The 13409-nt window shown below is 55.1% G+C and overlaps 2 protein-coding genes and 1 long non-coding RNA gene across 3 annotated transcripts in view; 2 read left to right on the top strand and 1 right to left on the bottom strand.

The window, feature by feature from the left end:
- LOC145530002 (uncharacterized) overlaps positions 1–13409 on the bottom strand; it is a 1493464-nt gene that overhangs the window by 1416874 nt on the left and 63181 nt on the right. Inside the window, exons 10-11 of the long non-coding RNA XR_014071397.1 lie at positions 7798–7909; positions 165–276 (exon numbers count right to left, since the gene is read on the bottom strand). This is a non-coding gene — a long non-coding RNA (uncharacterized LOC145530002). The remainder of the gene's footprint in view (positions 1–164; positions 277–7797; positions 7910–13409) is intronic.
- On the top strand, positions 706–7905 carry LOC145529845 (uncharacterized). Its single transcript, XM_081550606.1, has 3 exons — positions 706–4146; positions 4546–4858; positions 5109–7905. Exons 1-3 carry the CDS (start codon positions 3910–3912, stop codon positions 5738–5740), a joined length of 1182 nt encoding a protein of 393 aa, XP_081406732.1. The 5' UTR covers positions 706–3909; the 3' UTR covers positions 5741–7905.
- LOC145529840 (uncharacterized) lies at positions 7383–13388 on the top strand. The gene is made up of 3 exons (XM_081550600.1): positions 7383–11776; positions 12176–12488; positions 12739–13388. The coding sequence occupies exons 1-3, from the start codon at positions 11540–11542 to the stop codon at positions 13368–13370; spliced, it is 1182 nt and encodes a 393-aa protein (XP_081406726.1). The 5' UTR covers positions 7383–11539; the 3' UTR covers positions 13371–13388.

The following is a 13409-nucleotide window of genomic DNA, read 5'->3' as shown; positions in this document are numbered from 1 at the left end:
CCTGAATCCAGATTAAGCTGGAGTCTCCCAGGCTCATCTGGCATGTCTTCCCTGAAGTCTGCCAAAACCCACACCCTTGCATTTCCAGGGACTCCCCTTAGCCAGCTGGGCAGAAAACCCAGCATGGTTCAAACAAGCTGACAGACAAGCGGGAGAGGACTCACGGGCAGACGGCCTCCCTCAGGTCTCGGGTGGAGCTCTGGGACCACAGCAGCAGCGGGCCATCTCAGCCCCTGGGCTCAGCAGCGCCCTCATTCTCAGGCCGGCGGCTCTGCCCTGAGGGGAGCAGGAAGGTCACCAACTGCCGCAGGCGGACCTCAAGCCCCTCCCACTGCTGGAGCCTGACCTCCCCCGGCCCCACCCCTTCCCCTACCCCAGCAGGACGAGAGCTCGTCTTCCCCTGGCTTCCAACGTGAGGCCGGCCCTGGGCCCCGATTGGGCACTGCCCCAGTCCGGAACCAATCACAGTGGCCAGGGAGGTGGAACGCACCGATTGGCCAGGGCCAGGTCATGTGACCATACTCCCCAGGAAACTCAAATATTACCAAGATTCCCTAACAAACCAATGAACAAAATTTTCCAGTAAAGGCAAACCGTACTTTTTCATGAGGCCAATGTCACAGAAAAAAAAAAAAAAATCCTTCACAATGAACTGCTCAAGGAAGCTACTAAATAAGCTTTCAGAAAAGTTAAGACTTTTTTTTTTTTTTAATAGGGTGACGGAGAGCTATACCTTTCCCATCTATGTGAATTTAGGTTTAAACTAGATTTCCCTCGGCTATTATATAAGACAAAAAACCCCACATCACCCCCTTTCACTCCCCCCACCCCCAAAAAGTGTTTTAGTCTATTGAATTTTTGTGTCCTCAGTTGTGTCTGATTCACGGCAACTCACGAACTCTACACAGCCAGGCTCTTCCGTCCATGGAATTCAGGGCAATTTTTTCTGTCGCAGCAAATGCCCACCCTGGGTGATCCAAAGGCAAGGGCTCAGAGGCTCCTGAGAGACTAACTCCTTTCAGCTGAGCACAGAGCTGGCTCCTCACTGGGATGCCTGTGGCCTGGGGCTCCCAGAGGGGAGAGCAGCACTCGCCCCACCGTGTGGTCACTGCTGGAAGTGCAGGCTGCTCCTCACTCCCCCTTGACAGTGTCCCTGAGGGCAGAACAGTGGGAATCTACTCAAGGTGGAAACGCAAACTCCGATGCAACCAAACTTCCCACAAGGTCTCCAAAACCACTCAGGAACAGGGAATTGGAAACTGCAGGGCATGACATGAATGGAGATGGAGACTTGACACCTTACACCGAGTTCACTTCCAGTTATCCCTAGACAAAGTTTCCATGAAAACTTGTCACAAATCTAGAAGAACAATGAGCAGAAACCGGACACGTGCTTTGAGTCTTCACACACAAAACAAAAAGGCAGCCCACAAAACAACCCAGAGAATACAGTGGACTTTGCAAAATCAAAGATATCTACTGTGGGAAAGACCTCATTACAAAAGCAAAAGACAGGTCATACATCGCGAGACGAATGAGTGGAAACACAAAGCTTCTCAAGGATGTGTCTCCAAACAGACAAAGAACACCAACACGACAAGCCTGTGAAAACTAGGGAAAGGTCTGAAGGGACAGCAGACTGAGGAAGACACACACAGAGTATCCCGGATGATGTCCAGCACTGAGGGCCTGAAGAAACAACAGTCTAGTTGCACTCCCTCAGGCCTGTGTGACCCTGGATGAGGCCTCTGTTTCCCGGTGGCTCTGAGAGATGGACAGGGAGGAAGGGGAAGAGAAATCACTTGCATTTCTAATACTCACAGCAAAGTCTTCCAATGAGAAGGGAATTATCACCCCCACTAACAATGCCATTCACTGAAGTGATACCCACGAGTCCATCTAACCCAGAAGGGAAGGAAGGACCTGTTCTCACAAAATGGCGAGAGATGGAAGAAGGAAGATCAAGCCCACACCAACCACTGGAAAGAGAAGCTGTGCTCAGGGCTTGAAAGAATTCCTATTGGGAAAATGATGTCACAGCCCCACAAGGCAATCCACAGCTTCGATGCTATTCCTCCCAAAAGGCCAATGCATTTTCGCACCGAACAAAGAATTGCAAAAGGGGTACGGAAACAGAAAAGAGCCTAAATTGTCAATACACTCCGACGAAAAAGCCCCGATACGGACATCCAAGGTTGTGTGAAAGGAAATTAGACGACCAAACTAGGATCCTCAGGAGAGTATCGGAGAAGGCGATGGCGACCCACTCCAGTACTCTTGCCTGGAAAACGCCCTGGACGGAGGAGCCTGGTAGGCTGCAGGCCATGGGGTCGCGCAGAGTCAGACACGACTGAAGTGACTTAGGCGCAGCGGCAGCAGCAGGACAGTATGCTATTGGGAATACAACAACACACACAGATCCAGATCGATGGAATAAAGTTGAGGGTCCAGAAACAAACCCCGGCATCCATGGTCAACTCATCTCTGACACAAAAGGGGAGAATATCCAAATGGGAACAAGAAAGCCTCTTCAATAAATGTCCATGGGAAAACCAGACAGCTACATCTGAAGAACGCTATTGGTTTTGATCTCACACCACCTCAATATCGGGGAAAAACCTCACCCTAAAGACTGATGTCATGAGATAGCTAGAAAGAAGCGTAGGTCAAAGGCTCCTTAACATCAGAGTCTCCTTGCCATTTGCTGGGCGGAGGTAGAAATGGGTCTCTTCAAGTAAGGGAAAGAGGAAAACGAAGTTCGCCAATGGGTTTCCATCCAATGGAACCTCTTCACAACAGAGAAGCTAAGCATTCAGAAATGCAAAAGATAGGAAACGGAACATGAGAGACTCCTTGCAAGTGGTGTATCTGAGAAGGGGTTCATATGGAAAGAGACGAAGAATGCACAGCACTCAGATTCCAAGAAACACCACCACCACCCTTGACCCTTCCCCCATGACCAACTCCGACCTAAAGCCTTTCTCTCCCTCTAACCTATCCCTAAAACATAACCCTCATCTAATCATATACATGTGCATTCCTAGCATCCATCCATCCACACACGAGAGAGAAAGAGGAAGACACAGACTGAATCGAGAAGGGAAAAGAGAGGGACACAGACAGAGAGAGACACGGAACCAAAGAGAGGAAAGGAGTCGATGGTCCAGACTTTTCATCAATCTGTCTCGAAGGTAGAAGCAATGACAGCGCCCATCCACCCCAGAAGGGGGAAAAGGACGGAAGGTTTGGAGAGGAAAAGACAAGAACGCAGGGAGCCATTAGAAGCTCAGCCACCCGCAGAAGCCGAGCTGGGACACTTGAACAGAATCTCAATGGAAACAGAGGACCAGAAAGTTGGCTACTCTTTTCTATAAGAGAGGGAGACCTTCGAGTCTTCCTTTCGGTCCTCCAACTTGGATGCGGGGTCTCAAAACACTCAGGAGGGGGAGTGCCTTTTCCTGGGTACCACGGCGCATCCAGGCCTCGTTCTGCCCCATTCTGTGCTGTGTCAGCCCTGGATGGAGTCTTTCTTTCTGAAGTCTCAGCGCACAAGCTCCACGTGATATCGGCCCCAGGTGGAAAGGCATGGAGCTGCTCGTAGGTCGACAGACCTAGGAAGCAGATGGGAGAATGACCCCCACTCTCCAGATGGAGAGACTGGGGAAACCCTGAGGGGCATACGCTTGTCCAGGGCCACACCACTTATGAGAAGAAGGAGCCTGGTCTGAGAGCAGCGGGGTCCTCGGAGCTCAGGCCCTGGCTGCACCCAGGCCTCCCCAGGGCTGTGGGCTGGGCTGTGTGGCTGTCACTGTGCCTGCACATGGCCTAAGGGGGGTGGTCGAGCAGTCAGAAACCCAGAGATTCCCTTGGGAAGTTTTGGGGAAGGGACTTCAGCACGAACCCCAGGAAATGATGTCACCTGCCGGCAACAGAACCCAACAGAACCCGCAACCCGGGTATCCAGGCCTCCAGAGCGGAGAGGAGCCCCCAGCCAGATCACTTGCTGCCAGGATGTTCTGCTGTTTGCCCCTGCCCAGAGGCCGGGGCCTCAGGAGAGCTCACAGGCTGTGTGCGTGGGCACCCTGTCAACGTTGGCTCAGGGCACCCCCGAGAGGCCTCTGGCCCTTTGCCCGGAGAAACAGAAAGGTAACACGGGGAGCCCCAGGCCGGGCCAGGCCACCTCTCCCATGCCACCCGGAAACACCGGGTCCTTTGCCTGTGTGTGTGGATGCGGGTTTCTCGGGGTGTGTCTCCCTCAAGGAAGCCCAGGCGGATGTGGGGTCAGAAGCCTGCGGGCAAGTTGTGTCCACACCCCAGGGGAGAGCAGGCTGGGTGGGATGGGGAGAGTGCGGGCAGCGCCGGCCGCCCAGGCTGGCCTCACACCCTCAGGTGGGTCTCTTTCCTCCCGGGTGGGGATCTGAGCAGACACACGTCTCTGACCCTTCTGGGAAGAGAAGTTCGAGCAGGCAGAAGCTGCGGCTCCACTGGCCAGGCCCAGCTCGGAAAACTCCCAGCATGGCTGGCTGACGGTCACTGTCGTTGCAGAGCTTCCCACGTGATGAGGCCGAGGACGGGGACACCCCGTCCACCTCCCGGCGGGAGGGGTCGGAGCACCACCCCCCCGCCCCTGAGGCCCAGTGCAGGCTCCAGGTGAGCGTGCCCACGGAGGCATCAGCCCCACCGGGGGCGAAGCGGAGGCGGGGAAGGCCTGCTGCCGAGACACCACACAGGATACACCCGGCGGCCCAGTCTGAGGCTGCCACGGAGCTCAGCACACCCGGCTCCGACCCAGAGTCCCGAGAACCCCAGCCTCTGAGGCAGCAGGAGGACCTGGAGCCCAGCACGCCAGAGCACAGAGGTGAGGACGCTGGGGCTGGTGCACGGGAGTGTGTGGGGAGGGGGTGCTGAGCTACACAGGGACGAGTCCCCGAAAGATGCTGCTGGGCCTGCAGCAAGCGCTGGCCTCACACCCCCACCCCCATCTTGCACACTTCAGTCCCAAAAGACATCCGACCCTGGGTATTCTTTGGGAATCTCTTGGAAGCTTTCTGTCCCGGGATACGCACATGCCAAGGCTGGCCTGTGGGCAAACTTTGCTTCTCCCCCAGCTCTAGCACTGGCCTCCAACTGGAACCAGGCTCCACTTCCCAGACCTGTCCCTACAGAGGTGGTGGCTCCAGGTGCAGGACCCAGGGATCCACCGAGGGCAGATGGAGAACCGAGACTTGCCCTCGCAGAGACACCAGGCCAGCTGGGTTCTGGCCAGCACACCGGGCAGATCGGATCTCCGTGCCTGCAGGACCCCCAGCCCCAGGCACTGATGTCCCACCCCCTCAGCCAGAACCTCCACCTCCACGTGCACCTGTACCTGCTCGGGCTTTGGCAGGAGAACCCGAGGCAGAGGAGGAGTCACCGCCTCGGCAGGGAGAGCCTGCCCTGGCTCCCGCGCAACACCCAGACGCCGACGATGACTCACCCACCCCTGCAGGAAGAACGAGCCCCCGCTCTGGACAGAGACCCAGAGCCCTTGCCGGAAACACCACGTCCAGGGGAGCGGTCGGCTCTGCCGCCTCCATCCCTGTCGGCTCACCGTGGACGCTGTCAACTCGGTCTGCCCCCAGGGGACATGGAGTTCCTTTCCCCTGAACTGCTTTGCATTTGGTTTGTTTCCACCTTTCTGGTGATGTTTTATTTTTTGTATGGTTTCCTGTATTTTTGTTGGTTAAGTTGGGATCAGTAAACTTTTTCATCATTGTTGCAATTTGGGAACACTGTTGTGTAACTGGTGATACTGTGTTACCATCACCACTTTGTGGTTTCAGACCCGTTTGATCTTTATGCCCCACCCCCCAACAAAGCCTGGATTCAAGGCAAGCACGCCCTGTTCATCCCTCCCCCCGATCCTGAACACAATTTTATCTTTTCTTTCTGCATTCCTTCCTATATTCTTGGTGTCCCCAATCAATGACTCTCAGTGAAATGACTGAAGGAGTTTCTTTCGGAATCTCCACCTACTGTAAGACTCCATTGGAGAGTTCTCATTTTTATGTCATTTGAACTAGCCTTTGATAGCTGACAGGACGGTGTACGTCCTTTCAAGATATCATGTGCCAAACGAAGCCCTTTTGGCAAATGCCATCATTATCTCCAGGCAGGCATTGCTGTTTGAAGGGTGACATCTCAGCCAGAAGGCAGAGGCTGAGCTCCTCTTGTTGCACCAGCTCCCAAAAGAAGCCAAGAAAGGGAGCTGGAACAACAAACCACCCCAACGCCCAGGAAAGCGTTCTTCACGACAGAAGGCTAGAAAATGACCCAACAACCTTGTGGCCCAGAACCCCTCTAGAAAAATCACTGTTCCATAAAAAAGAGAAACACGTGGGAAGTTCCAAGGAGAGGCAATGCCCATGGCCAGTGTACTTTAGAGACGGCCTGACCGCTCCGGGGAAGACACGCACCGACGGAACCCCTTGGGAAACAGCAGTGAGAGTCCTCACCGTCGTAAGGGTTTCCTCTGGGGACAACCTGCCCTGGGCACCACATGAGGGAGCAGACCGGCTTCTCTTCCTCTGCCCCCACACCATTCACTCATGAAGGCAGCTCAGGTGTTCTCATGCCCTGCCTGCCTGCCTGCCTGCCTGGCTCATCCGTGAGCTGTGACCACCTCCAGGGCAGGACTCCACCTTCTCCTCTCTGTGTACCGTGAATCTGCACACAGTGGGCTTTCAGAACCTTAGGAGACTTGAGCCATTCCCACTCGAGCCAGAACCCTCCCCAGGAAGGAAAACGGCTGTGGAGTCATTTTGGCCCCAGCACTGGTTCCGAAAGCCTGGCGGCTCCTACAGCCTCTACGGTGTGAAGAGGGAGGTCCCTTTTGACAGAGCTTTCCGGCTGTCAGATCTAAGCTGTTGTTTCACTGTCAGCTGTGTCTCTTCCGTTGCAGCCAGGTGGGCCACGCTGCTCCAAAGGGGCTCACAAGCTGAGTGGCAAGGGAGGTATTGAGAGGACAGGGATGGCTACAACGTGCTGCAAACTGAGTGAGGGTCCCCACAATCCTCAGCAAAGGTCTGTGGTGTGCAAGTGGGGAGTAGAGGGCCCCCAAGTTCCAAAGGAAGGGAGGTACTCGGGAGCTAAAGCCCTTGGCTGCTGTGGTAGCAGCTGCAGATGGCAGCTCGTCCACAGTGCACTTCGAATGAGGTCATATGAGCGGGACTCTGGAAATGGCTCCGAAATCAAGAGAAAGGGGTCAGGGTATGTGGGAATCCAGCGGGGGTGGGGGGTGGATGAAGGAAGGTGTCCTTCCTCTCTCCAGTGCAATTTGGTTTGGTGAGTCTCAAAGCTACCAGATGGCACTTCCCAAGTCAGGCCCCCGCAGGAATCAGGGTGGGCTGCGTGCCTCGGCCCCTGCCACAGGGACAAGCCACACCAGTGGCCTCCCTGAGCTCCAATGGCCGGATCTGGGGGTTCTGTCTGGGTGCACACCTCCTTGCTCTGGCCAAGTTCCCCCCTTCTCTGAGCACCAGCTTCATCCTCTCGAATGAGGACATCGATTGCTACCTTGGCACGTTACTCTCTTCATCCTGTGAAGACTCATTAGGCTTATCCTACAATTACTAGCTGGCCCGAAGAGATATCTCCTGAATCCAGATTAAGCTGGAGTCTCCCAGGCTCATCTGGCATGTCTTCCCTGAAGTCTGCCAAAACCCACACCCTTGCATTTCCAGGGACTCCCCTTAGCCAGCTGGGCAGAAAACCCAGCATGGTTCAAACAAGCTGACAGACAAGCGGGAGAGGACTCACGGGCAGACGGCCTCCCTCAGGTCTCGGGTGGAGCTCTGGGACCACAGCAGCAGCGGGCCATCTCAGCCCCTGGGCTCAGCAGCGCCCTCATTCTCAGGCCGGCGGCTCTGCCCTGAGGGGAGCAGGAAGGTCACCAACTGCCGCAGGCGGACCTCAAGCCCCTCCCACTGCTGGAGCCTGACCTCCCCTGGCCCCACCCCTTCCCCTACCCCAGCAGGACGAGAGCTCGTCTTCCCCTGGCTTCCAACGTGAGGCCCGGCCCTGGGCCCCGATTGGGCACTGCCCCAGTCCGGAGCCAATCACAGTGGCCAGGGAGGTGGAACGCACCGATTGGCCAGGGCCAGGTCATGTGACCATACTCCCCAGGAAACTCAAATATTACCAAGATTCCCTAACAAACCAATGAACAAAATTTTCCAGTAAAGGCAAACCGTACTTTTTCATGAGGCCAATGTCACAGAAAAAAAAAAAAAATCCTTCACAATGAACTGCTCAAGGAAGCTACTAAATAAGCTTTCAGAAAAGTTAAGACTTTTTTTTTTTTTTTAATAGGGTGACGGAGAGCTATACCTTTCCCATCTATGTGAATTTAGGTTTAAACTAGATTTCCCTCGGCTATTATATAAGACAAAAAACCCCACATCACCCCCTTTCACTCCCCCCACCGCCAAAAAGTGTTTTAGTCTATTGAATTTTTGTGTCCTCAGTTGTGTCTGATTCACGGCAACTCACGAACTCTACACAGCCAGGCTCTTCCGTCCATGGAATTCAGGGCAATTTTTTCTGTCGCAGCAAATGCCCACCCTGGGTGATCCAAAGGCAAGGGCTCAGAGGCTCCTGAGAGACTAACTCCTTTCAGCTGAGCACAGAGCTGGCTCCTCACTGGGATGCCTGTGGCCTGGGGCTCCCAGAGGGGAGAGCAGCACTCGCCCCACCGTGTGGTCACTGCTGGAAGTGCAGGCTGCTCCTCACTCCCCCTTGACAGTGTCCCTGAGGGCAGAACAGTGGGAATCTACTCAAGGTGGAAACGCAAACTCCGATGCAACCAAACTTCCCACAAGGTCTCCAAAACCACTCAGGAACAGGGAATTGGAAACTGCAGGGCATGACATGAATGGAGATGGAGACTTGACACCTTACACCGAGTTCACTTCCAGTTATCCCTAGACAAAGTTTCCATGAAAACTTGTCACAAATCTAGAAGAACAATGAGCAGAAACCGGACACGTGCTTTGAGTCTTCACACACAAAACAAAAAGGCAGCCCACAAAACAACCCAGAGAATACAGTGGACTTTGCAAAATCAAAGATATCTACTGTGGGAAAGACCTCATTACAAAAGCAAAAGACAGGTCATACATCGCGAGACGAATGAGTGGAAACACAAAGCTTCTCAAGGATGTGTCTCCAAACAGACAAAGAACACCAACACGACAAGCCTGTGAAAACTAGGGAAAGGTCTGAAGGGACAGCAGACTGAGGAAGACACACACAGAGTATCCCGGATGATGTCCAGCACTGAGGGCCTGAAGAAACAACAGTCTAGTTGCACTCCCTCAGGCCTGTGTGACCCTGGATGAGGCCTCTGTTTCCCGGTGGCTCTGAGAGATGGACAGGGAGGAAGGGGAAGAGAAATCACTTGCATTTCTAATACTCACAGCAAAGTCTTCCAATGAGAAGGGAATTATCACCCCCACTAACAATGCCATTCACTGAAGTGATACCCACGAGTCCATCTAACCCAGAAGGGAAGGAAGGACCTGTTCTCACAAAACGGCGAGAGATGGAAGAAGGAAGATCAAGCCCACACCAACCACTGGAAAGAGAAGCTGTGCTCAGGGCTTGAAAGAATTCCTATTGGGAAAATGATGTCACAGCCCCACAAGGCAATCCACAGCTTCGATGCTATTCCTCCCAAAATGCCAATGCATTTTCGCACCGAACAAAGAATTGCAAAAGGGGTACGGAAACAGAAAAGAGCCTAAATTGTCAATACAATCCGACGAAAAAGCCCCGATACGGACATCCAAGGTTGTGTGAAAGGAAATTAGACGACCAAACTAGGATCCTCAGGAGAGTATCGGAGAAGGCGATGGCGACCCACTCCAGTACTCTTGCCTGGAAAACGCCCTGGACGGAGGAGCCTGGTAGGCTGCAGGCCATGGGGTCGCGCAGAGTCAGACACGACTGAAGTGACTTAGGCGCAGCGGCAGCAGCAGGACAGTATGCTATTGGGAATACAACAACACACACAGATCCAGATCGATGGAATAAAGTTGAGGGTCCAGAAACAAACCCCGGCATCCATGGTCAACTCATCTCTGACACAAAAGGGGAGAATATCCAAATGGGAACAAGAAAGCCTCTTCAATAAATGTCCATGGGAAAACCAGACAGCTACATCTGAAGAACGCTATTGGTTTTGATCTCACACCACCTCAATATCGGGGAAAAACCTCACCCTAAAGACTGATGTCATGAGATAGCTAGAAAGAAGCGTAGGTCAAAGGCTCCTTAACATCAGAGTCTCCTTGCCATTTGCTGGGCGGAGGTAGAAATGGGTCTCTTCAAGTAAGGGAAAGAGGAAAACGAAGTACGCCAATGGGTTTCCATCCAATGGAACCTCTTCACAACAGAGAAGCTAAGCATTCAGAAATGCAAAAGATAGGAAACGGAACATGAGAGACTCCTTGCAAGTGGTGTATCTGAGAAGGGGTTCATATGGAAAGAGACGAAGAATGCACAGCACTCAGATTCCAAGAAACACCACCACCACCCTTGACCCTTCCCGCATGACCAACTCCGACCTAAAGCCTTTCTCTCCCTCTAACCTATCCCTAAAACATAACCCTCATCTAATCATATACATGTGCATTCCTAGCATCCATCCATCCACACACGAGAGAGAAAGAGGAAGACACAGACTGAATCGAGAAGGGAAAAGAGAGGGACACAGACAGAGAGAGACACGGAACCAAAGAGAGGAAAGGAGTCGACGGTCCAGACTTTTCATCAATCTGTCTCGAAGGTAGAAGCAATGACAGCGCCCATCCACCCCAGAAGGGGGAAAAGGACGGAAGGTTTGGAGAGGAAAAGACAAGAACGCAGGGAGCCATTAGAAGCTCAGCCACCCGCAGAAGCCGAGCTGGGACACTTGAACAGAATCTCAATGGAAACAGAGGACCAGAAAGTTGGCTACTCTTTTCTATAAGAGAGGGAGACCTTCGAGTCTTCCTTTCGCGCCTCCAACTTGGATGCGGGGTCTCAAAACACTCAGGAGGGGGAGTGCCTTTTCCTGGGTACCACGGCGCATCCAGGCCTCGTTCTGCCCCATTCTGTGCTGTGTCAGCCCTGGATGGAGTCTTTCTGAAGTCTCAGCGCACAAGCTCCACGTGATATCGGCCCCAGGTGGAAAGGCATGGAGCTGCTCGTAGGTCGACAGACCTAGGAAGCAGATGGGAGAATGACCCCCACTCTCCAGATGGAGAGACTGGGGAAACCCTGAGGGGCATACGCTTGTCCAGGGCCACACCACTTATGAGAAGAAGGAGCCTGGTCTGAGAGCAGCGGGGTCCTCGGAGCTCAGGCCCTGGCTGCACCCAGGCCTCCCCAGGGCTGTGGGCTGGGCTGTGTGGCTGTCACTGTGCCTGCACATGGCCTAAGGGGGGTGGTTGAGCAGTCAGAAACCCAGAGATTCCCTTGGGAAGTTTTGGGGAAGGGACCTCAGCACGAACCCCAGGAAATGATGTCACCTGCCGGCAACAGAACCCAACAGAACCCGCAACCCGGGTATCCAGGCCTCCAGAGCGGAGAGGAGCCCCCAGCCAGATCACTTGCTGCCAGGATATTCTGCTGTTTGCCCCTGCCCAGAGGCCGGGGCCTCAGGAGAGCTCACAGGCTGTGTGCGTGGGCACCCTGTCAACGTTGGCTCAGGGCACCCCCGAGAGGCCTCTGGCCCTTTGCCCGGAGAAACAGAAAGGTAACACGGGGAGCCCCAGGCCGGGCCAGGCCACCTCTCCCATGCCACCCGGAAACACCGGGTCCTTTGCCTGTGTGTGTGGATGCGGGTTTCTCGGGGTGTGTCTCCCTCAAGGAAGCCCAGGCGGATGTGGGGTCAGAAGCCTGCGGGCAAGTTGTGTCCACACCCCAGGGGAGAGCAGACTGGGTGGGATGGGGAGAGTGCGGGCAGCGCCGGCCGCCCAGGCTGGCCTCAAACCCTCAGGTGGGTCTCTTTCCTCCCGGGTGGGGATCTGAGCAGACACACATCTCTGACCCTTCTGGGAAGAGAAGTTCGAGCAGGCAGAAGCTGCGGCTCCACTGGCCAGGCCCAGCTCGGAAAACTCCCAGCATGGCTGGCTGACGGTCACTGTGGTTGCAGAGCTTCCCACGTGATGAGGCCGAGGACGGGGACACCCCGTCCACCTCCCGGCGGGAGGGGTCGGAGCACCACCCCCCCGCCCCTGAGGCCCAGTGCAGGCTCCAGGTGAGCGTGCCCACGGAGGCATCAGCCCCACCGGGGGCGAAGCGGAGTCGGGGAAGGCCTGCTGCCGAGACACCACACAGGATACACCCGGCGGCCCAGTCTGAGGCTGCCACGGAGCTCAGCACACCCGGCTCCGACCCAGAGTCCCGAGAACCCCAGCCTCTGAGGCAGCAGGAGGACCTGGAGCCCAGCACGCCAGAGCACAGAGGTGAGGACGCTGGGGCTGGTGCACGGGAGTGTGTGGGGAGGGGGTGCTGAGCTACACAGGGACGAGTCCCCGAAAGATGCTGCTGGGCCTGCAGCAAGCGCTGGCCTCACACCCCCACCCCCATCTTGCACACTTCAGTCCCAAAAGACATCCGACCCTGGGTATTCTTTGGGAATCTCTTGGAAGCTTTCTGTCCCGGGATACGCACATGCCAAGGCTGGCCTGTGGGCAAACTTTGCTTCTCCCCCAGCTCTAGCACTGGCCTCCAACTGGAACCAGGCTCCACTTCCCAGACCTGTCCCTACAGAGGTGGTGGCTCCAGGTGCAGGACCCAGGGATCCACCGAGGGCAGATGGAGAACCGAGACTTGCCCTCGCAGAGACACCAGGCCAGCTGGGTTCTGGCCAGCACACCGGGCAGATCGGATCTCCGTGCCTGCAGGACCCCCAGCCCCAGGCACTGATGTCCCACCCCCTCAGCCAGAACCTCCACCTCCACGTGCACCTGTACCTGCTCGGGCTTTGGCAGGAGAACCCGAGGCAGAGGAGGAGTCACCGCCTCGGCAGGGAGAGCCTGCCCTGGCTCCCGCGCAACACCCAGACGCCGACGATGACTCACCCACCCCTGCAGGAAGAACGAGCCCCCGCTCTGGACAGAGACCCAGAGCCCTTGCCGGAAACACCACGTCCAGGGGAGCGGTCGGCTCTGCCGCCTCCATCCCTGTCGGCTCACCGTGGACGCTGTCAACTCGGTCTGCCCCCAGGGGACATGGAGTTCCTTTCCCCTGAACTGCTTTGCATTTGGTTTGTTTCCACCTTTCTGGTGATGTTTTATTTTTTGTATGGTTTCCTGTATTTTTGTTGGTTAAGTTGGGATCAGTAAACTTTTTCATCATTGTTGCAATTTGGGAACACTGTTGTG

The sequence above is a fragment of the Giraffa tippelskirchi genome, chromosome 12 (assembly GCF_054371585.1).
Source record: "Giraffa tippelskirchi isolate mGirTip1 chromosome 12, T2T-mGirTip1v1.2.pri, whole genome shotgun sequence".
NCBI lineage: Eukaryota > Metazoa > Chordata > Mammalia > Artiodactyla > Giraffidae > Giraffa > Giraffa tippelskirchi.
Note: the sequence above shows the minus strand (reverse complement) of the source record. Positions and strands in the feature narration are given on the sequence as shown.

Coding starts and splice junctions, on each gene's coding strand:
- LOC145529845 (XM_081550606.1), top strand. CDS start 3,910: ATGATGTCACCTGCCGGCAACAGAACCCAACAGAACCCGCAACCCGGG. Junction 4,147..4,545: donor TTGCCCGGAGAAACAGAAAG/GTAACACGGGGA, acceptor CTGTCGTTGCAG/AGCTTCCCACGTGATGAGGC. Junction 4,859..5,108: donor CAGCACGCCAGAGCACAGAG/GTGAGGACGCTG, acceptor CTTCTCCCCCAG/CTCTAGCACTGGCCTCCAAC.
- LOC145529840 (XM_081550600.1), top strand. CDS start 11,540: ATGATGTCACCTGCCGGCAACAGAACCCAACAGAACCCGCAACCCGGG. Junction 11,777..12,175: donor TTGCCCGGAGAAACAGAAAG/GTAACACGGGGA, acceptor CTGTGGTTGCAG/AGCTTCCCACGTGATGAGGC. Junction 12,489..12,738: donor CAGCACGCCAGAGCACAGAG/GTGAGGACGCTG, acceptor CTTCTCCCCCAG/CTCTAGCACTGGCCTCCAAC.